Source organism: Mytilus californianus, unplaced genomic scaffold (assembly GCF_021869535.1).
Source record: "Mytilus californianus isolate M0D057914Y unplaced genomic scaffold, xbMytCali1.0.p SCAF_4, whole genome shotgun sequence".
NCBI lineage: Eukaryota > Metazoa > Mollusca > Bivalvia > Mytilida > Mytilidae > Mytilus > Mytilus californianus.
Genome location: NW_026262690.1, coordinates 120,527,315 through 120,551,339, shown reverse-complemented (window position 1 = coordinate 120,551,339; position 24,025 = coordinate 120,527,315). Strand labels below are relative to the sequence as shown.

The 24,025-nt window shown below is 34.1% G+C and overlaps 1 protein-coding gene across 1 annotated transcript in view; it reads right to left on the bottom strand.

Annotated features, from left to right (window-relative positions):
* The window catches only part of LOC127699177 (uncharacterized), a 35,371-nt gene extending 12,417 nt beyond the window's left edge, over nt 1-22,954 (bottom strand). Inside the window, exons 1-4 of the mRNA XM_052202912.1 lie at nt 22,729-22,954; nt 9,139-9,541; nt 6,954-7,183; nt 1,149-1,422 (exon numbers count right to left, since the gene is read on the bottom strand). Coding sequence (XP_052058872.1) covers nt 1,149-1,422; nt 6,954-7,183; nt 9,139-9,355 — 721 coding nt within the window. The 5' untranslated portion in view covers nt 9,356-9,541; nt 22,729-22,954. The remainder of the gene's footprint in view (nt 1-1,148; nt 1,423-6,953; nt 7,184-9,138; nt 9,542-22,728) is intronic.
* Between the last annotated feature and the right edge of the window lie 1,071 nt (nt 22,955-24,025).

Sequence of the window (24,025 nt, the reverse complement as noted above, 5' to 3'; positions counted from 1 at the left end):
TCTTAGTTTGTTATTAGGTCAGATTAAAGGAAATCATTAGTGGTAAGTCAATGATGTTTGTAATTCAGTTGTATAAGCATTTGCAAGCTCGTTTCCATGAAGATTATATGGCCCATCCTATCATCAAAGTTCATTGACTTTAAAACTTTCGCATAATTGAAAAGTTAAAAGTTGTGTTTATGTAAGTTTAAAGGGAAAAGAGAACCACTTATGATAAGTCGATGGTATTTGGTATGCAGTTTTATACATTTCTCATTTCCATGGAGGTTATCTTGCCCTGCACCTTCAGTAATGGTTCATTGACTTTGATTGTTTTGCATAGTTTACACGTTTAAATGTTGCCATTCTAATTTCAACATTTGCATTTTACTACCAAAATTCAAAATAGCGAAACACATCTCTGTCTCAACAGTTTTTTAGTTTATTATTTTGTCATAAATCAGGCCATTGGATTTAAATTTGAAATATTTCACAATTTGACATATCGCGGCCTTTTATAGCTGACTTTGCTGTATGTGTTTTGCTCATTGTTGAATGTCGTATTGTAAATTATAAGTGTTTAAATCCATATAATTTGGACTCTTGTGGATAGTTGTATCATTAGTTATCACTACTCATCTCCTTATATTATACTGATTAAGGGGAATTTCATCTCATAGTGTTTTCTGCGTTCATTACTATAAGTTATATAGTTGGCAATGGACCCCTTTCGGATCAATAGAGGGTTAGTAAAATTCATACGGGGTGATGCCGAAGGTAATTAATTAAATAACTTCATACAATGGTATAACATATTTCAGATGGATATCCCCCAAAAGAATCATGATTTAATGGCATTTCCTACGCTTAATGGCTAAAATAAGGTCGAAAGTTGGTCAAACAAAATCTCATTCAAGTGATCGAAAAATTAATCCTTTTTAAAAATTAACCTACAAAAAAAAAACAAGAAAACAAATGAGAAACAAAAACGATTCCAATTGATCATAAACTTTCATGATACATCAATGTTTCTTGTTGGAGAATCTTAGCACACAACCTAACCATTCAATGATAATCAAAATTATTCCAAGAAGTCGGTTTCAATCTTCCTGCATCACATTTTTAGATTGAAATAAAAGAAAGAGAATACATGTGTCCCCACTGTTTACCTCTAACATTCCATGGTACTGTATCCTTCTGAGAGGTTTTTATCTCTTGAAGTTCTTTTGTAACATTTGCATGATCTTCTTGTAATAATTCGTGGGACTTCTTCATTTCAGTATGTGACAGCTTCATACTTTCAAAAGATTCGTTCAGCTCCCTGATTTCATCATTAGACCGTTTAATATCAAGCATTATTTCTTGATTGGTCTGATCTAAAGTTTTGGTTTTCAGATGATCACACTCCTTCTTCATTTCCTGTCCGCCTAATCTATCAATGGCCTGTAAGTTGAATATATGAATATACTATAAATTGTTTCTAATACACTTAAATTGTGTGACCCAAAGGTAAAAAGTGACAGTTTAGCAATTGAAGCATTTTTCATTGTTATATTCATATACTAGTAACATCAGCATTTACATAAGAAAGGAATAATATTAATAACATGTCTGTGAATTGATTTTCGTAACAAAGCAAATACATGTTTAAGATTGATGTAGTAATAAAAATATAAATAAACACCCATGCAACATCCTTTTCCATATTGCCTGACAGGACCCTTTTATAAAACACCCATGCAACCACACAGCCAACATTACCTGTTATGACCTGCTTTAAAACACACTCGTAACCACGTATCCCAATTTGCATAAGAGAACACTTTTTCAAACACCCATGAAATAACATCCCATATTGCCTGATAAGACCCTTTCATAAAACACCAATGCAACCCAGCATCTAATTTTGCCTGATAGGACTTTTTATTAAACGCTCATACAACCAAGCCATCTATGCAGCCGAACATTCTATACTGTCTGATAGGACCATGGTATAAAACACTCATGTAACCATTCATCACATTTTGATTGATAGGATCATTTTATAAAACAGCCATGCAACCTTGCATCCGTTATAGCCTGATGGTGCAAATAAATTTGGATTTTCCTAATATTGAACATAAGGAGATGTCACTCTAACCAAAGCACAACGGAACCATTTAAACATCTATCTTCATTCTCCTAAGAGCCCGAATCTATCACCTGTCTAAAATATCATGTGTATTATTAATCATTTTTGCTGTTACAAATTTTGCGTATCTATCCCTTATGGAACTGAATTGTTTGCCGCAAACTTGCAGCAGACTTGCTGCAAGCTTGCGGCAAACAAAACGTTTGCAGGAACACAGAAAATAATGTTTGCAGATGTTGGCCGCTAGCTGCAAACTTCCGGCAAACATTGCAGCTTTTTGCTGCAAGCTTGCGGCAAATTTGCAGAAACATCAATGTTTGCCGTAAGATTGCCAGAAAGTTAAGAATAATAAAGAATGTTTGCCGCAAGATTGCAGAAAACTTTGACCATTCTATATGTTTGCCGCAAGATTGCAGAAAACTTTGACCATTCTATATGTTTGCCAGAACATTGCAAGAATTACACAATATTGACTGGGCATGCCTAGTTGGCACTTCCTGGAAGCTAACAACTTGAAATTGTGGCTAGGTCATGTTGATTGTGTTTGGAAAATGCATTTCACATATAACAGATCAAAGAGGCATTTTGGTTCAATAATATAGGATATTTAATATGTAATTTTGTAAGTACAAATAATTCATAGAACTGCATGTTTTAATAAAATAATTAATGTCACCATCATACATAATTAAGTAAGCATGCAACTATATAATATAATATATATGTGTGTTCGAAAAAACATTAGCTATTATAAGTTTGAATTTTGTAACTGATGTACTGTACCATGTTTATTAAAATTAAGTTCAATTTTGTTATGCAATTATAACCTAGCTTTATACCCAATACACATTTGAGATTTATCCTTTTTCATTTCTTACTACAGGTATATGATGTCATTTGAGAATGACCCCTGCCCCCTTTTTCAAAACTCAAATGCATGTATGTATTTCCTTAAATCTTTAAGTTTGCAAGAATTCTTTCAATGACTGTTTGTATACAGGCAGGAATTCTTTTAAAAAATGTTGCTGTGTAATTTGACGAGATAAATTAAATGTGTCTACACACATGACATTGGTATATGTGTAGTTCCTGCAAGTTTGCCGCAAGTTTGCAACAAACAATTGCCGCAAGCTTGCGGCAAATCTAATTTGCATAATTATGTTTGCAGCAAGCTTGCCGCAACCTTCATTTGCATGGTAAAATGGTTGCGGCAAGTTTGCAGCAAATGTTTGCTGCAAGCTTGCGGCAATGTTTGCTGCAAACTTGCGGCAAATGTTTGCCGCAGGGCTTATTTTTCGGTAAGGGATTATATTTTAAGCGACAATAGACTGAAAATTAGTAAATAATCATCTTTTAGGGCAACTAATTCTATGATTCATCCAATTGTTTCGATCATATAGGTCCTTTTGAAGATCCTTAATTGCTGATCGTTTTTTTGTGGATTACAGTTTTAGTTAGGGATATCAACGACAACTCGAATACTGGAGCTTAGTCTGACGTTTGATTTTTTCAGGTTTTATGGACTTCCCCTTTTGAAATTTTCTTGAATTCGATATTTTTGTTGATTTTGTTTTCTTCAGTAATTCAAAGTATCGAATATGAAAATGTACTACAGTAATCGGTTTCCTGTTAGGGCATTGGTTTCTTTTTTTAATGTGTTTTCTTCATAACACCCATCGAAAAATTAAACTGATAAATCATCGTAAAAACTACGTTTCGTATGTTTGTGCAAAAGTTTCATTGAAAATGCCTCCAACATCTTCCCTTCGGACATTCTAACGAAGTTTTGAGATATATTCTAGAGGTTGTCTACACATGGAAGCAGCTTTCCTATGACTTAACTTTTGGCTAAACATGTCATATTGAACTTGTGTGTCTTTTTGTCGTCTTTCGTTTTTTGCCATGCCGTTGTCAGATTTTTTTGAATAATGAGTTTTGAATGTCACTTAGATATCTTTGTGCACTTTATATATGCACGACAGTTAAAAACGAACTGAAAAAAACGACTCTTCCCTAGAATAATTGACATGATAATATTTCTTAATGAAAACAAAATTGGTCTCACGTTAAGCTCGAGACTCTCTTGTGATTCTCAGTGCATTGTTAAATGCATCAGTGACTTCAATCATCTGGCCTTTGAAAATGTGTTTTTTTTACGATCACATAATTTAACTGTTGTTTGATCAGAATTTGTATTCATTACATGGATCTTGTCTATATACCAGCTTTGATTATTTGGTATTTAATTACTACAAATTTTCACTTCTTCGTACTATGAACATCAAAATTATTTCATTTTTCCTTAGATGCTATTCTTGGACCTGTACAGGAAGTTTTATCTAGCACTAATTGTATATTTTTATTGTTGATATTCACCCCATATGTACCAAGTGTTAGATTAGTTTTATTGATATTAAAGAAATTTCTTGGTATTCCTAAACGGAAGATTTTATACACACAGAAGAAGAAGTATACATAACAACAAAATTATTTTCATTAACCTGTGTATAATATGACGCAGGTTTCTTCAAAAGTGATGATTTTCTATAAATTGTTTGAAATTTCACAGTGATAACATACTCTAACTTTGTTTAAACCTGTTTATTTACTTTTGACTTTAATTATTTATCCCTTGTAATTTTTTATTAACTGTGTATTTGCATTCAGGTGTCACAGGTCAAATTTATTCGTTCATTGTGTGTTAATTTACGTTTTTTGATTGAGTAAAGCCTTCCAATTGATATTTTATAGTGTGTTTGTCTATGTTGTGATGTTATACTATTGTTTCAGAAAAGGGAGACTGTTTGGTACCATTAAAACGTTTAATCCCGCTGCAAATGTTTACCCCTGTCCTAAGTCAGGAATCTGATTACAGTAGTTGTCGTCTGTTTATGTAGTTCATACGTGTTTCTCGTTTCTCGTTTTTATATAGATTAGACCGTTGGTTTTTCCGTTTGAATGGTTTTACACTAGTAATTTTCTGGGGCCCTTTATAGCTTGCTGTTCGGTGTGAGCCAATGCTCCGTGTTGAAGGCCGTACCTTGACCTATAATGGTTTACTTTTATAAATTGTAACTTGGATGGAGAGTTGTCTAATTGGCACTCATACCACATCTTCCTATATCTATTGGATAATTGTATTAAAATTATTGTTAAATTAATTTGGATTGTGATTAATGAGCTTTAAATTATGAAATATATTTTCTGGGACTATAATCTAGTCCCAGATAATAATGCAGAGGGGTTAAAACCCCTTGAGATAAAGAACCACAAAACCAACCAGTAATTAATTCGTCACATAGTTGATATCCCTAGTTTCTGCTGATCTATTATAGTTTTGAGATAAGAGACAAAACTTACAAATAGGTCAAAATTGACATTTCAGGAGTCATCCAGTGGTTTTATTCATATTGACATTTTTTAAGATTTTTTTTTTTTTTTTTTGGCTTTAATTTTTTTCTTTTTAGAGTTTATAATAAATTTCGAGATAATAGGCAGAAACTTGAAAAACTAGTAAAAATAATTTCAAAAAGCAGTCATCAGATAGTTTCAGTCATACCAGTATTTTGGTATAATTTATTGCTGATCAAAATTGCCGTTTCTAATAGTTTTCAAGGTAATAGGCAAACACTCGAAATTGGAAAACAAAATCATCTTTTAAAGAGCATGAATCTTTAAAGGAGATATCTGATAATTTTGATGGAAATGGGTAGCAGTTAGATCTTGACAACTGAGCATTTATATACTTTTTCATATTTTCCCTCTTATGATTTGCAAAATATTAATGAAATAATGCATTTTACCCTTATATACTATGTATAGCTATTGTGGTCATCTTGACAGGAACAATAAACACAGTTTTAATATTTGATACCCTAAGGATCATTCAGTTCAAGTTTGCTTGCTTGAAATTGGTCTAGTGGTAATGGCTTTAATCGATCCTAAGAAAGAGAAGGTATGATTTAGGGCTTAATTGGCGCATACAATAAAATGTCATGTTATCAAAAATAATAAATGTTTGAATTGTTCCCAATGATATGATTGATCAAAATAGTTTAACTCAGATGTAAACAATACACTTTTCAAATAATCTAAATATCTAACAGAGCATTCTTCTATAACTTTTAACAATGATTTTTCAAAATATTTATTGAAAATCAGTCGTAGCATAGAAGGTATGACTTGGCCCCTTTAAATGAAAACTCAAAACGTATCATAAAACAATTCTTTGGATTTTTACAAGAAATCAATAGATATCAGTATCCATACTTTTCTTTATTTTGCCATGTTTTTTTTTCAATTATAAAAGAAACAATTAATGTTGTACTTTCCAACACTTTATCATATTTATCATGAGTATGCCAATAACGCTTGGCAGCTATCCAATCTACATATTTTACAATTGATCATTACCCTACGATTGAATTCAACATAAGAAAGAAGACATCCTAAAGACCAAACACCCAGTATGATAAAAAAGATATAGCGTGAGAATTGTTCTGTTTGGCCAGAAATATGATGTATCCCAAACACATATTTTCACCAATTTGTTTTTAAAAGGCAGGAATTACCAAAGCAAAAGAGTCAAAAAAACAAAACCTAACATAATGACAAAAACAAAGCTAAAAAAAAACAACCTACAAAACATAAGCATGACCATAAAGTTAAATGTTATTTTTAGAAAATTTAAAAAAAAAATAAACAGAGATAAGAACAGTAAGCCTTACTATATGTTATAACACCCTGCATAGTATCAAATGTTCAATCATGAAAACTGTAGGAGTAAGTAGTACCCAATGTTTGGATAAAGGGGGGATGAATATAATTGAATAGCACTACATACATTGGTGATATCGTTCCAATAAGTATTGAAGATCACAGAGTCTAATTTCGCATCGTTCAGGTGAGCTATGTAGTTTCTGTAGTATTTGATTCTAGCTAAATCTGCTGCAGGTGTGGTTTCAATGTTAGAAGGTAAACAGTCAAATTCACGAAGAGGAGGGGAAAGTGTGGTCAAATTTCTCAGTAATGCTATCATTAAAGTGATATCAAATGTTTTAGAATCTGGAACATCTACAAATAATAAAACATGATATAGATAGGCATTGATAAAGAATAAAAATCGAATCTGGAATATCTAAAAATAAAAGCAAGAGACAGTGCAGAAAGTCAAAAGGCAACAACCATGATGTGTTGTACAAAAAGAAAACAAACTATCATTGTATAATTATCTTTTATAATCTTTTGTCATAATTTAAATGACATTTATTAACTGTATGATCATCAGTCAACATTATAAAATTCGAAAGAAACAGACATGACAGCCTAGAGTCTTATCAAATGACTAAGACTCTTCATTGATTGTTTATTTGCAACCCTGTCAATTTCTTAATGCTTTTGAAAATTGTGTGCTTGACATGAATTTGTAAACTTTTATCAGTTGACAATTTTTTTCTTCTAAATATACATATTTGTTTAGATCATACAGTTATTTTCCCAATGCAGAGCTGATTTGCTTGGTTTATGTATCGTTACAGTTTTGGTGTTCCTTTTATTTTTCCTGATTTTAATTTTTGTATTGGAGGACCAACAATGGGAGATGCTAAGCGAACAATATCTTTTATCACTATACTTATGATATGTTAAAGGTCATATGTATCTGCATATGTACATTTCAAGAATTAACATAGAAAATATATATAAAATTAAAATTGAGGATGAAAACGGGGAATGTGTCAAAAAGACAACAACCCGACCGAAAACCAGAAAACAGCCGAAGGCCACCAATGGGTCTTCAACACAGCGAGAAAATTCTGCACCCGGAGACTGTTAGTCTTGTGCCATGATCTATTATGCATAGATAATGGAATACACATAATCAAAAAACCTAAATGACTACTTAAAAAGAAGACCAGACCAAATGACATATAAGCCAGACTAACATGAATGCATAAAAAAAATATATTATCCTAGGAGTTGATCATAGTTTTGGTAGAAAACATATGATTCTACCACTGCATCGAGTATATATCGAGTTTGATATATGATATTTTGACCAAGGAAGAAAGATATCAAACGAACCACACATTGATAACCTATCCTTAAAATAAGGGTTTCCTCATGGTAAGTAAAAGTAGTTTGAGATAGGAGGTTCTGTTGTAATTGGTCAATACTATTTCCATTGTACCAACAAGAGGCTCATCTGTGCCTGAATCAATCACCTAGTGAATTCTGCTTGTATGGACCTTTTATTGCTGATGTTAGATTTTTTTAGCTGCTGATTAAATTTGCAATTTAAACGCTACTGTAATTTATTTTGGTTACATCCAAAAACTGGATAAAACTATTAAAATAGCAATATCAGGGGCAAAAATCTAGTTTTTAAAGATTTTAAACCTAGCTGTTTAGATATTCAAAATAACAGCCAAACACATGCACAATTTGTCATCTTTTCAGTGGCAAAAACTCTAAAACAGGTCAATAGGTTTTTCTGAAATTTTTCCCTACTTATTCTTCTATGGTTTCTATACATGTATTTCTTTTGTTCTATATTACCCAAAAACATTAGTTCCACCAATTTTAGCAATGGTAGCCATGTTGGTTGATCAACCTGAACAAACATCACAAACTTTACAGTTAACATCCTACAGATGAAGCAGAATACCTTGGTGTCAATCACTTGAACAGTTCCACTTAAGAAGATTTTTATTGTTCATTTACGGACAACCGACAGCTGAGTGACAAACAAGGAAAAGCAGACGGTCGACAGACACAAAGTGACGGTAATAGCTCACATTGCCTGTGTTGCACCGTAAGTTCAAAAATTAGAAAGTTTCACTGTGACTAGCATATTATACAATAAAACCTGTAAACAGAATCATTACAGGACTGAATATTTAGTACAGATTGCTGTCATAGATAAAAAAAAGTTTACTTTTCACACAGAACTTCAATTTACTCATTAATTGGTTAATACAGATTGTGATTGAAATTGAAGTGACCAATCAAAAACGAGGCTTTGCACTTACCAGGAAAACGAGGGAACAGGAGTTTCCATTGTGCTTTATTTATAACTTTTTTCATTTTCAAGTCCATCAGTTTGTTGTATGCTTTCTTTAAAGATGAGTCCAAACATGATTGGTGGAATTCACGATCAAACAAGGCTCTAGCTGCACGTGGAGAAATACCTGTCAGCAATAAACTCATTCTTACATAGTTTTCTTCCTCTGTAGAAAGAGACGCCATCTTGTTGATTTTTGTATCCTTTATACAGAAATGCAGATTGTTTGCATCACAAGACAAGACAAAGGAATGTCATAGCAAATGTAGTTAGTTGGGAAACTTTTTGTTTATTTTGTGTCGATATGCAGAAGGATATATCACCCTTTGGAAGTCTGACGTTGATATCTCAAATCAAATGTCCAATATTTTCTGTAAAAAAGTAACACATGTTTTTAGGACTATTAAAAAGTATATGAAAAATAACTCCAAGGTAAATTCAAAAGATTGAAACTCCATCAAAACTGACAAAATCGACACTATCAAAATCCATCCTTTCACCAAGTTAATCAATTAGCAAAGGACTCAAAACTTTAAAACTGAATTTTAGTCTATTTATACATGGAAATATGAATGAAAAGTATTAAGTTCCTGCGACTTGAACTTTGATATCAAACTAAAAGTCAAGAAAAGTTTTTGTTTTCTAGAATTTCCTTCACTTACATATCATTTCATTCCCTTTGCACAATTTGGAATCTGAATGAGAATAAATTTATTGCTGTAGGAAACTGTACAAGATGTAAAAATTAACTTAAAGGAGAATGAAGAAATATATTTAAAACCTCGTCAAAGTTATTTTAAAGTAATTTATTCATATTGGTGTCTTTAACTGAAAATTTATTTTGCATAATATATGTTCCACATGCAATAAAAATGGTATATAACAAAAATTCTTGAAAACTAATGTAATATAATATTTAATCCTTCTTCATAAAACAGTTTCCTGGATCATGAAGCCCAATAAAATCTGTTCCTAGCTAGGATGACCGGAAATTATACAAAAGACTAATGGCCATTGTTATATTATAGTTCGTTTCTGTGTGTGTTGAATTTTAGTGTTGTGTTTCTGTTGTGTCGTTGTTCTCCTCTTATATTTGATGTGTTTCCCTCAGTTTTAGTTTGTAACCCGGATTTGTTTTTATCTCTATCGATTTATGAGTTTCGAACAGCGGTATACTACTGTTGCCTTTATTTACAGAGTTGAAAACTTGAGACGATTTCTTATATATTTAATATTTCCAAGGGGTATAACTCATTGAAATATTTGATTGGCAATTATTTTCGAAATTGTTCATGACATTGGTGATATTAACCTTTGATATGAATTTGATAAAAATCTGGCAGAAATTGTACATGTGAGAGCGCTTACAATGCAAATTTCCATATAATTAATATTTCTAATGGGCAGAAATCTTTTAAAAATAATTGATCGGCACTGATTTTCACACTCGTCTGGGACATTGCTGATATAAACCTACCTTATAAGTTTCTTCATAATCTGGCTAGAATTGTATAAATGAGAGAGTTAATGCTGCAATTTTCCATATTATTAATATGTCTAAGAGCCATAACTCTTTTAAAAATTATTGATCGGCACTGATTTTCGAACTCGGCCAAGACATTGCTAATACGAAACTACAATATAACTTACATAAAAATCTGGCTAGAATTGTACATATGAGAGCGCTAAAAATGCAATTCTCCATATCATTAATATTTCTAAGGGCCATAACTCTTTTGAAAATTAATAATCGGCACTGATTTTTTGAACTCGTCCGAGACATTGCTGATATAAACCTACGATATAAGTTTCATAAAAATCTGGCAAGAATTTTACACATGAGAGCGCTCACGGTGCAATTGTCCATATAATGAATGTTTCCAAGGGGCATAACTCTTTTAACAATAGTTCATCGGAACTGATTTTCAAACTCGTTCAATAGATATAAGAAGATGTGGTATGAGTGCCAATGAGACAACTCTCCATCCAAGTCACAATTTGTAAAAGTAAACCATTATAGGTCAAAGTACGGCCTTGAACACGGCTCATACCGAACAGCGAGCTATAAAGGGCCCCAAAAATGACTATTGTAAAACCATTCAAACAGGAAAATCAACGTTATAATCTATATAAAAAACGAGAAACGAGAAACATTTATGAACCACATCAACAAACGACAACCACTGACTGTTTCCTGACTTAGGACAGGTGCAAGACCATGCTGATATAAACCTATGATATAAGTTTTATAAAAATCTGGCAAGAATTGATCAAAAGAGAGCGCTAACCAGACCGGACGGACGCAATATGTTTTGAAATGATTGATCGATTGATTGTTGGTTGCTTTGAAATGAGTATTGTCACTAACATAAATGGTTGCAATTGAACAATCAAATTGTACAAAATTTTGATATTCCTATGTATTGTATCTCTCAAAGAGTTATGTGAATCCATATCTGTTACTAAAGTTCCAGCATAATATTTATTCCAAAGAATTTTACTATGTAACAAAAGTTCCGATTGGAAAAATCACTTAGTTTATAGTAAATATACTCTGTACAACAACAACAAAAATCACTTAGTTTAAAGTAAATATACTCTGTACAACAAACGTTTATTACTTAAAATTCCAATACAATGCACAGAATATTATACCTGGAATACTTTGACGTCATAAAATTAGTTCATACATGTATAAACACTTTGGTTGCTCATCAAAGGAAGGAGACTTAACGTATAAAAATGAAAACAACTCGTAATAAATTTCCTACCTCCGAGGCGCTTTTCTGGATTTACGTTCACCAGGAACGCTCAATGCCGAATATTTGAAAGCCAAGGTTGTATAAGATCCCAAACAGTTGAAGAGCTATATATCACTAAAAAGGACATAAAAAAAATGACTAAATCCATCTAAGGTCAACTTTGCCTCATAGAGTTGAAACCTTAGTTTTGATAATAATTTACGACATCAAGATTATTTGAATTTATCAAAAAATATTGATGAACCAAAGTTATTGGGCGCATCAATCTCCAAAATGCACCTCAATCCTATAGTATACATGTATATATATACAAGAGTGCACACACTGAAATGTCTCGCCTTCTTTACTAACCATTGATTTTATGTTGATAGTCCTAAATATAAAGCTTTACTACAAGTAACACATAAACTTAACATGATCCAAGAAAATGAGGTCAAGGTCAGATAAACCAAACAAGAAATACATGTACACCTTACAATCATTCAATAAACCAAACATAGTTGACCTATTGCTTATAGTTTCTAAGAAACAATCTTAACCAAGAAAACTAAATATTGACCAATGAACCATGAAAATGAGGTCAAGGTAAGATGATACCTGCCAGACAGACATATACACCTTACAATCCTTCCAAACAACAAATATAGTTGATCTATTGCTTATAGTTGAAGAAAAACAGACCAAAACACAAAAACTAAACACTGAGAAATGAACCGCGGAAATGAGGTCAAGGTCAAATAAAACCTGCGAGACTGACATGTACATCATAAAATATTTCCATACACCAAATATATTTGACCTATTGCATATAGTATTAGAAAAAAAGACCAAAACTCAAAAACTTAACTTTGACGACTGAACCATCAAAATGAGGTCAAGGTCAGATGACACCTACCAGTTGGACATGTACACCTTTCAATCATTCCATATACCAAATATAGTAGACCTACTGCTTATAGTATCTGATATATGGACTTGACCACGAAAACTTAACCTTGTTCACTGATCCATGAAATGAGGTCGAGGTCAAATGAAAATTGTCTGACGAGCATGAGGACCTTGCAAGGTACGCACATACTAAATATAGTTATCCTATTACTCATAATAAGAAAGAAATTAACATTACAAAAAATGTTGACTTTTTTTTCAAGTAGTCACTGAACCATGAAAATGAGGTCAAGGACAATGGACATATGACAGACGGAAACTTCGTAACATAAGGCATCTATATACAAAGTATGAAGCATCCAGGTCTTCTAGCTTCTAAAATATAAAGCTTTTAAGAAGTTAGCTAACGCCGCCGCCGCTATTATGATTGCGTTGGATAAAAACCGCAATTTTTATACGTGTGCATGCAAAACAAATTTTTTGTTAGAGGGGTCTAAATACAGCACAAACAACATTTTCCAAAAGACCAAAAAATGTGAAAAAGTATATTTTAAACAAAACGCATTTGACTAACAGGTCGAACTACACATGTTCTTAAACCCTGCTGACTGCCATTGGCGATTGCCAAATAAACGGATCACCGATGTAATAAATGGATCTTAATTATCAATTTAATACTAAACAGAAAACAATAAACTTGCGGAAAAGATGGTATACCGCAAACCAAAGGTGCAAAGGTTTTTGTACACCATATCCGGATTTCGGCAATTAATGTCTCTTCAGTGATTTTAGTGTAGTCGCACTATCTGGGGCGTAAATAAATAGTAGACTATGTAGCGTTCTGGATAGTTTTTATTATCGAGAAGCATCAAATGAAACCCTGTAATATAATATCACATTTAATAGCAACGTATATATACTAATTCTTTTAAAACATGTTTTATATCAATTTGATAAATTGACGTAATCTGTGTACTTACAAAAATTAACCAATTGACTGTGAAATACGTCACAGTTAATGAAATTAACAAAATGCACAATTAAACCTTATCTTATCAAAGTATTACTTCCTGTGACATTCGAAACAGAATTTTCCGTGTCAAAAGAGCAAAATAGAAATATAGTTTCTCATTTAGCAATAACATTATAATATACGAATTAGCCGTTAAAACTATAAACAAACAGTCTAAGCAAAATAAGCATTAATAAAGCCAATAGCGAAAAGCAGTTAACTAATAAAGCTGAGCTAAGCTAAACAAAGCAAAATAACTAAGTTAATAAAATAATAAGCAACTACAACTGAAACACTCATTCTTACCTCGTATGAGGTACAAAGATTATGCCTCAACGTATTACTACATCATATGCAGAACTCTGTCATAAAACCTGTATAATTGATACTAAATTATAGTTACTATGCACAGATTTTTATAGTACTTAAAATCTATTAATCTGAGACAAAAATGTTATAAAGACTCTGAAAAGTATTTATCAAGTTAACATTTTACTCATTTACTCTCGGACTCATCCTGCTCAAATATTCGCCATTCGTTACGTTTATCTTTACACTTATTTATTTCCAGGCTTAAATTATGTAACTCAAATGTAAAATAATAATGTGCCTGTCATAAAAGTTACGTTAACCATTTAAATAATTTACAACATTCATTCACCAATCAAACGATACACATTCTTACTACGAAGTCATGCTAAAATGGAAAGTTACTCGTGCGTGAAATACTGATTAATCCGGTAATAAAATTACGATGAAAATAAGATATACAGAATATCTAAAGAGACAAGTAAGCAAACTGACCTGAAATAATCGTGAAATTCCTCCAATACAAATAATACAAAATATGAGACAGCAAATGAAGACTGAAGAAAATATATGAAACATCTGTTCGGTTTGAACATCAATCCACAATTAACTATAGACTTCAATAGAAATAAACCGCCAAAAGATATATAACCAATGAAATAGTAGAAAGTGTGCGGTCAAATCAAGCGTAAAACACTGACCGTCAAAATAGTAGAAGTGAGTAACAATCAAGACGAAACTAGTCAATCGTCAAAGTCTGTGAATATAAAATACGAATAGTACAACTCATAATTAATTACAATCCGTAATTAATCTATTTGAAAACGAAAACACCAAATATGAATTAGGAATAAAATCATCTTTATTTTAAAGTAAATTCAAATAAGAAATAAAATACAAATTACAAAATCATATCAATATTTATTCAATCATGAATAAATACACGCTAGCACATACTCCTCCCTGATCTGAAATGACGTCCCGTCATTTGCTCTGTGGAGTTTTAACAATATCTAAAATCGTCTTTGCTGCTTCTGTTTGTAGATCTTCAAATAAGTTGGTTCCTGCCAATGATGTATGTAATACACTGGATCCTCTGGTACTAATCCTTCTCTGTAACCAAACTAGCTGAATGCGATGTGTCATACTTACCTGACCGCATCCAAGCTGGTTGTCTACTTTCCCTGGTAGACCGTCTAATAGTCGGAGAAGATGACGACGAACTGTCTTCAGGTAGATTCTCCTGCTGTTCTATGTCATTTCTACCATCTAAAGTGCTTCTCTGTTCTTCTTCGGAATCTATCTCATCAACTGTTGCAACTGAATCAGCCTGAGAAAGGGCGTACCCATCAGATTCTGAAGCTTCTGTCTCTAATACCTCATTTTGCTCTTCCTGCTGTGATGTTGATCGGTAACGGATGAGTCACTGTCATCATCAGCATTTGGATGTATATTGACCAATTCCACTGACTTTTCATCAGAAGATTCGTTCTGCCTGTAGTCTTGAATTGGTACTGGTCTATCAGGTATCGTTACAGGTGGTACTGTATAAACTGGAATGTCCTTGTTTGGTTGATCAAGAAAACGGTAAGAATCCTTTTCCCATTTATCGGAGAGCTTGTGTCGTCCTTCAAATGCGTTGATTCGTACCAATACTCTGTCTCCCTTCTGTATAATTGCACCACGAACCTTAGTATCATAACCTCCTTTCTGTTTCAACTGAGATTTCTTCGACATCTCTGCTGCAGCCTTGTGTGCATACTCCAGTCTATCTTTAAGGTTGTTGATGTAGTCTTGATTCTTCGCTTCCTTCCTTAATCCAAATGCAATATCCACTGGCAATCTTGGATTTCTCCCAAACATCAAGAAGTATGGTGAGTAGCCAGTTGAATCGTGTCTGGTGCTGTTGTAACAATATACCAATGGTCCAACATAAGCCTTCCAGTTTCTCTTCTGTTCAAACTCCAGGGTTCCCAGCATACTCATTAACGTCCGGTTAAACCTTTCGCATTGTCCATTCCCTTGTGGGTGGTAACTGGTGGATTTTACCATTCCTGTTAAGGTACAGAGTTCCTTAATAAGCTTTGACTCAAACTGTGCTCCTTGGTCTGAGTGGAGTCTTTCAGGAAGTCCATAGTGAACGATGTAGTGGTTGTACAGTGCTTCAGCTGTTGTTCTTGCTGTCATATTCCTTGTTGGTATAGCTTGTGCAAACCTGGTAAAATGGTCTGTAATAACTAAGACATACTGTTGTCCTCCTTTCGATGGTTCCAGGGTTAGATAATCCACGCATACAAGCTGTAACGGTGCGGTGGTCTGAATACTTACCAGCGGTGCTCTGTGATTAGGGATGGTTTTCCTCCGTAAACATCTGCCACAGTGCCATACCCGGCCAATAAAAGCGGTCTCTGAGTAGTGAGAGAGTCCTATCTTTTCCCTGGTGTCCTATATCATTGTGGTATGCCTGTAAAATAGTGGTGATAAGTTGTGATGGTAATACAAATTGTTTCTTCACTTCATCTTCACTGTTAACTACTCTGTATAGAATATCATCAATAATCTGTAGGTGGTTAAATTGTCTCCTCAATATCGGGTCTCCTTGATTCGGTTTCTGCTGTTTCTCGACCATCTCTATCCAACGTGTTATCATCTTGTCCTGCTGTTGAGCTTTCTTCCAATTTACGATGTCAGTGGTTGATGGTCCATTTAACACGTTGTCCTTTTCATCCTGAACTAAGTTAAGGTTGATGGCTAAACATTCTGCAAAAGGTGTTGGTACAACCGCACTACAGATGGCACGTACAGAATCAATGTTGATGTCTGCTCTATCTTCAGCTACTGGTAATCGACTGAGTCCATCTGCATCAGAGTTGGTTCTCCCAGGGCGGTACTTGATGTTAAAGTGGTAGCTGGCTAAGTCTGCTAACCAACGGTGACCTGTAGCATCCAGTTTTGCTGTTGTCAGAACATATGTGAGTGGGTTGTTATCTGTCCATACTGTAAATTGCTGTCCAAACAGGTAATCTTTAAACTTATCTGTAATGGCCCACTTCAATGCCAAAAACTACAGTTAATGGGGCGGGTAGTTCTTCTCTGCTTTTGTCAGACCTCTGCTAGCATAGCTGATAACACGCTTTTCACCCTGCTGTTTCTGGTATAGGACTGCTCCTAATCTAATTCCTGAAGCATCTGTGTGCAACTCAGATGGTAAGGTTGAATTGGCATATCCTAATATAGGTGCTGATGTAAGAAGTCGCTTCAAGGTGACAAAAGCTTTCTCTTGGTCTTGTCCCCAGTTCCATGCTATCTGTTTCTTGGTCTTACCTTTGTTTCCTTTCTTGCCTGTTGGTGATGGCATTAAATCAGTGAGTAGTCTACTAATCTGGCTGAAGTTCCTGATGAATCTTCTGTAGTAGCCTAAAAACCCAAGAAATCGTCTGACATCCTCTGGCGATGTTGGTTTCGGCCAAGTAGTAACTTTGTCCGTCTTCTCTGGGTCAATCTCCTTTCCTGCTTCTGAAACTATGTGGCCCACAAACTTCACACGTCTCTTAAAGAAGGAACACTTCTTTGGCGCTAACTTCAGGTTGACTTGCCTTATCCTCTCCATCACTAGCTTCAGGTTCTCCAGATGTTCTTCATACGTCTTCCCAAAGATAATAACGTCATCTATGAAAACACAGCATATCCGCAGATTGTAGTCAGCTAGGCAGTCCTCCATCATTCTCTGGTAAGTGGCTGGGCTGTTGGTTAGACCAAACGGCATTCTGTTGTACTCAAAGAAACCCAATAGACCGACTGTGAAGGCTGTTCTTTCTTTGTGTGGTTCATAGATCTCAATCTGATGGTATCCTGACTTCATGTCTACAACGGAGTAGTAGGTCGATCCTGCCAAACAATCCAATAGTTCCTCTATTCTGGGAAGAGCGTAGCTATCTTTTTTCGTGGCCTGGTTAAGTTTCCTGTAGTCCACACATAGGCGTAGGCTTGAGTCTTTCTTCCTAACTAGTACCACATTGGAAGCAAAAGGACTATGTGATGGTCGAATAATCCCCATATCTAGTAGCTGTCTCAAATGTGCCCTGACTTCATCATATGCTGTTCGTGGTATGTGGCGATATCTCTCCTTGAATGGTTTGTCTTCTAAAAGGTCTATCCTGTGCTGTACTGTGTTGGTGTGACCCACATCATCATCCCTTTTGGAAAAGATATCCATGTAAGAACGGATAAGTGCACGTCCGTCTTCAAACTGTTCATCAGTAAGATCACTCTGCGTAAACTCCATTTTGTCCATAATAGCTTCTGTTTCATCATCTGATGATGCTGTCTGTGGTGATTCGATGGTTACTGTCTGCATTCACAAACTATAGCTCTTGGTGGTATACTGATGGTTCTGGTTGTTACGTTGGAAATTCTTATATTCACTGGTCCATCCTTTCGGTGTTGGCAGTTGATAAGTGTCGGTTCCATGTTTAAATCGTTGTAATTCTTGGCAAGTAATGATGACTGTAACATGGCTGGTGAATCATGGTACGGTATTTCTTTGTCTAGGTAGCCGGTTAATGTGATATATGAATTTGGTGGTACTGTTATAGACTTGATCTCTCCACTTCTGATAATTCCAAGACGGTTGCTGTTCTTCGTAAGTTGTTTCTCTGTAAGTATAATACATCTTTGTGCTAGGTACCATGGTGTAGTCAAGCTGCTTTCCTGTAAAAATCTATCTCCTATACTTACCTTTAGTGTATCTATGATGGTTGAAAGTGTGTTGGTTCCTAATAGCAGCGGTACCCGTTTGTTGTATCTACTGTCTGGTATAACTAGAAGTATACATGGGTAATCCTGATGTTGACCTGGTATCTGTATGCAAGTTTCAGTATAACCAAGGTATGGTAACTGCTGCCCATCTGCACACTCTATATCCAGCAAGGTTTTAATCTCCATTAATGGTGTCTGTATATGTTGGTTGAAGAAAGATTGGCTGACGGTTGAATCTGTTGAGCCGGTATCTAATAAGGCTGATATTTCCATACCATTTATATTCATCTTTACTTCTGTTGGCTGGCCAAAGAGTCCTGGTGGTGTCTTTACCTGACTGACTTTGGGAACCTTGCTGCTCTGTAAACCTATGGTTGTTCCCCCTGCATAGGCTTGTTGGAGTTTAAATGCTGTCGACTATGGTCCATTCTAACCTTGCATCCTATCTTCAGATGTTCTGTCTGTCCACATCTCCAGCATTGGTATTCTCTGTCTGGGTTATCTCTGCCTCCTCTATAGTTGTTCTGTCCTCTACCTCTATTTCCTCCTCTACCTCTATATTGTTTTGCTGTTGTCTAAACTGTGGTTGTTGTTGCCATGGTGATGACTGATTGGGTTGCTGCCATTGACGTTGCTGACTTGGTGGTTGCCATGGTGATGGTTGTGTAGGTTGTTGCTGATGGTTCCATGGTGCTTGCTCCCATCTTTTGTCATTCGAATCCAGTCTGGTATGGATCTGATTAATCAAACCTTTGATTTCTTGTAGACTTTCATCCTCAGGTTGGGTTGTAATAGCCTTGCTTATCTGTGTCTTGGTATCTGTTGGTAGTGTTTCACTTCTGCTGCTATGGTCGCTCTCTATCTGCCTTAAAGCTACCCGTAGTCCATCAAAATCTCCAATGGTATCACATTTATGTCCTGATATATCCTTCAGGTGTGGTTTCAATCCTGTCCAAATCATTGCATGAAGCATGTTATCCACATCCTGTCTGCGTACAAGTCCTCTATCTACTGCTTTTCCAATAATTCCTTCCAGTCTACAACTCCATGCTGTTACACTTTCTGTTGGTCGTTGTCTCGAACCATAAAACTCAGCTAAACGCTCTTCCTTCTTGTCGACGCTTCTATATATGCTATCTAATTTCTGGATTATATCCTTAACAGTTGCGTTGAGTTCCAACCTCATAGCTACAAGTCCTGCTTCCCCTCTTAATGATCTTCTTACTGCATTCAGTATAGCATCTTGCTCATAGTTCTGCTTCAGTAAACACTGGACTTCATGTCTCCATAATTCATATGTGGTATCGCCTGCCTTTGGTTCTGTTCCTTGTATCTTTGCTGGATGGTTCATCATCATCATGGTTGAAGATTTGGAGTAGGTTCAGGTTTCTGTTCCTTGAATGCTCCTTGTGAAATCAGATATTCCATCATCCAATTCTTCAAGTCCTCAAGGGTATCAGCTTTCGGTTTAGCTCCCATCTTTTCAAACATCTCGAAAGTCTTCATCATCTCAGCTGTAGGTGTTTTTGAACTTGTTGGCTGTTCAGTAACAATGTCTTCTTCCTTGAACTTATTAGCCATGTTGAGTAGAAATTCCAGTGTGAAAATCCAGAACAAAATCAAAATCAATCAGGCATTACTGAAAAAAAACAACTGTAAATATGCGCGTACAAAATATCCGAGTATAGCTATAAAGGTCGAATAATCAGCGTATAATAAGCAAATCAAAAGGTACGACAACTACGGATAATATATATTTATATCTAATATACTACTATAACTCACTGTATAAACTGTAATATACTATGCTATGCTCAAGTCCAAGTCTAATCTGTCCACTCAATACCAATGATCAGTCTAGGAAATACTCTAAGTACAGAAATATCAAAGACCAGGTAGTAGTAAAGTAAATCGAGATTACTAGCACTAACCTAAGACAAACTGTATAGCTGGCAGAAACAGTCTCAAAGATGGTAACTAATAGTACAGACAACTAACTAAGATCTCACTCAAGTGTAAGTGTACAATTGTTAGTAGGTATGTGTGCAGACATATGGATGGGTTCACATGCAAAGGAATAAAGGATGGTATCACCCATATAACATGCACTATAACTCTATCATATACCAAGATTCACACTAAGTTTTATCAAATGCAAACTTATTTATCACTTATAGTCAATAAATTAAAAAAATATACTAATATCAAATTTTTTCTAAGTCTGTGCTGAAAATTCTATGTAATAATCAACAATATAACTCAAACTAGACAACTAAATCAATATACATACTAATAAAAATGTCTAATAATTCTCATGTACATGTAACTAACATCACACCTCAACAGCATATACAAATAAATGTTGCGCAAAGTTACAACCTATGTGTTATGGTATAAATGACGAAAAAGAAAAAAAAATAATCGCACAAATGTTATGCGTGTATGTTATATGCAAGTGTGAATGTGTACGTAAAGTCTCTATATGTGAGGCTTTATCTCACAAAAGTGTATGCGTGTATGCGCTATAACCAAAAACAACTATTTCGTGTGACTAAATCAAATAAATTGCAAACTATTGCAAATCAGTGTATTGAAAATTCAATTTTTAATTTTCAAACAATCAATCAATAATAAGATGTCACAATGTGTATATAATATATAGAAGATGTGTATGTACTTCCGGTTGACCTTGACCTGTGTTGACCCAATTTGACCTCGAAGGGGGTTGGGGTTGTGGTCCGGTGATCAAGTATCAATCACAATGTAAAGTAAAAGTGTAAACATACATGTACATATAATCAATCAACACCAAGTGATGTTCACATGAACATTCAATGCTTGACAAGTGTCACCTATTCTAAAGTGTCTCTAATCTATGTGTAAATATTCAATAAAGTTACAAATGAAAAATCGTCAAAATTTTCAAAGACAATATTTTCAAATTTCTCAATAAATTCTGAATAAATCGCTACTCAATACCAATAGTCATGTGGTAAATATATATATGCATCAATTATAAGTGAAAAGTAACTTACAAATACAAGAATAAACACAAAATATCAGGTCCTTTCTTGAATAGAATTGTGCACAAATTTCCATGTGTTGTCTTCGTACTCGAGTACCGGATGTCGACCTGTCAACAATGGCCACACTCGGTTACAAATTCTAGAATACGCCGGCCGGAGATACGGTTTCACTATTTTCTCTTCCTTGGAATATTCCGGTCGGAGCCAACGGATCCTTTTCTATCTTGATGTTTTGTCGTGAATCCTTCACTATCCTCCAAAAAAGTGGGCGCCAAAATGTAGTCGCACTATCTGGGGCGTAAATAAATAGTAGACTATGTAGCGTTCTGGATAGTTTTTATTATCGAGAAGCATCAAATGAAACCCTGTAATATAATATCACATTTAATAACAACGTATATATACTAATTCTTTTAAAACATGTTTTATATCAATATGATAAATTTACGTAATCTGTATACTTACAAAAATTAACCAATTGACTGTAAAATACGTCACAGTTCATGAAATTAACAAAATGCACAATTAAACCTTATCTTATCAAAATATTACTTCCTGTGACATTCGAAACAGAATTTAACTTGTCAAAAGAGCAAAATAGAAATATAGTTTCTCATTTAGCAATAACATTATAATATACGAATTAGCCGTTAAAACTATAAACAAACAGTCTAAGCAAAATAAGCATTAATAAAGCCAATAGCGAAAAGCAGTTAACTAATAAAGCTAAGCTAAGCTAAACAAAGCAAAATAACTAAGCTCATAAAATAATAAGCAACTACAACTGAAACACTCATTCTTACCTCGTATGAGGTACAAAGGTTATGCCTCAACGTATTACTACATCATATGCAGAACTCTGTCATAAAACCTGTATAACAAATACTAAATTATAGTTACTATGCACAGACTTTTATAGTACTTAAAATCTATTAATCTGAGACAAAAATGTTATAAAGACTCTGAAAAGTATTTATCAAGTTAACATTTTACTCATTTACTCTCGGACTCATTCTGCTCAAATATTCGCCATTCGTTACGTTTATCTTTACACTTATTTATTTCCAGGCTTTATTTATGTAACTCAAATGTAAAATAATAATGTGCCTGTCATAAAAGTTACGTTAACCATTTAAATAATTTACAACATTCATTCACCAATCAAACGATACACATTCTTACTACGAAGTCATGCTAAAATGGAAAGTTACTCGTGCGTGAAATACTGATTAATCCGGTAATAAAATTACGATGAAAATAAGATATACAGAATATCTAAAGTGATAAGTAAGCAAACTGACCTGAAATAATCGTGGAATTCCTTCAGTACAAATAATACAAAATATGAGACAGCAAATAAAGACTGAAGAAAATATATCAAACGGCTGTTCGGTTTGAACATCAATCCACAATTAACTATAGACTTCAATAGAAATAAACCGCCAAAAGATATATAACCAATGAAATAGTAGAAAGTGTGCGGTCAAATCAAGCGTAAAACAATGACCATCAAAATAGTAGAAGTGAGTAACAATCAAAACGACACTAGTCAATCGTCAAAGTCTGTGAATATAAAATACGAATAGTACAACTCATAATTAATTACAATTCGTAATTTATCTATTTGAAAACGAAAACACAAATATGAATTAGGAATAAAATCATCTTTATTTTAAAGTAAATTCAAATAAGAAATAAAATACAAATTACAAAATCATATCAATATTTATTCAATCATGAATAAATACACGCTTACCTAGCACATTTGGAATCGAAACGGTATTTGGAAAGCCATACAATTTACCTCAATTTAGGATAGACTCTTGAATTTCGAGGAGTCAAAATAGAATGAACGGATCATATAAACCCGAAGGCAAATATAATACAAGCCCAAACGAAAACATATAAACAAGTCTAAATTGCAAACAACGTTCAAACCTATGATTGCGTTGGATAAAAACCGCAATTTTTATACGTGTACATGCAAAACAAATTTCTTGTTAGAGGGGTCTAAGTACAGCACAAACAACATTTTCAAAAGACCAAAAAAGTGAAAAAGTATATTTTAACAAAACGCATTTGACTAAAGGTCGAACAACA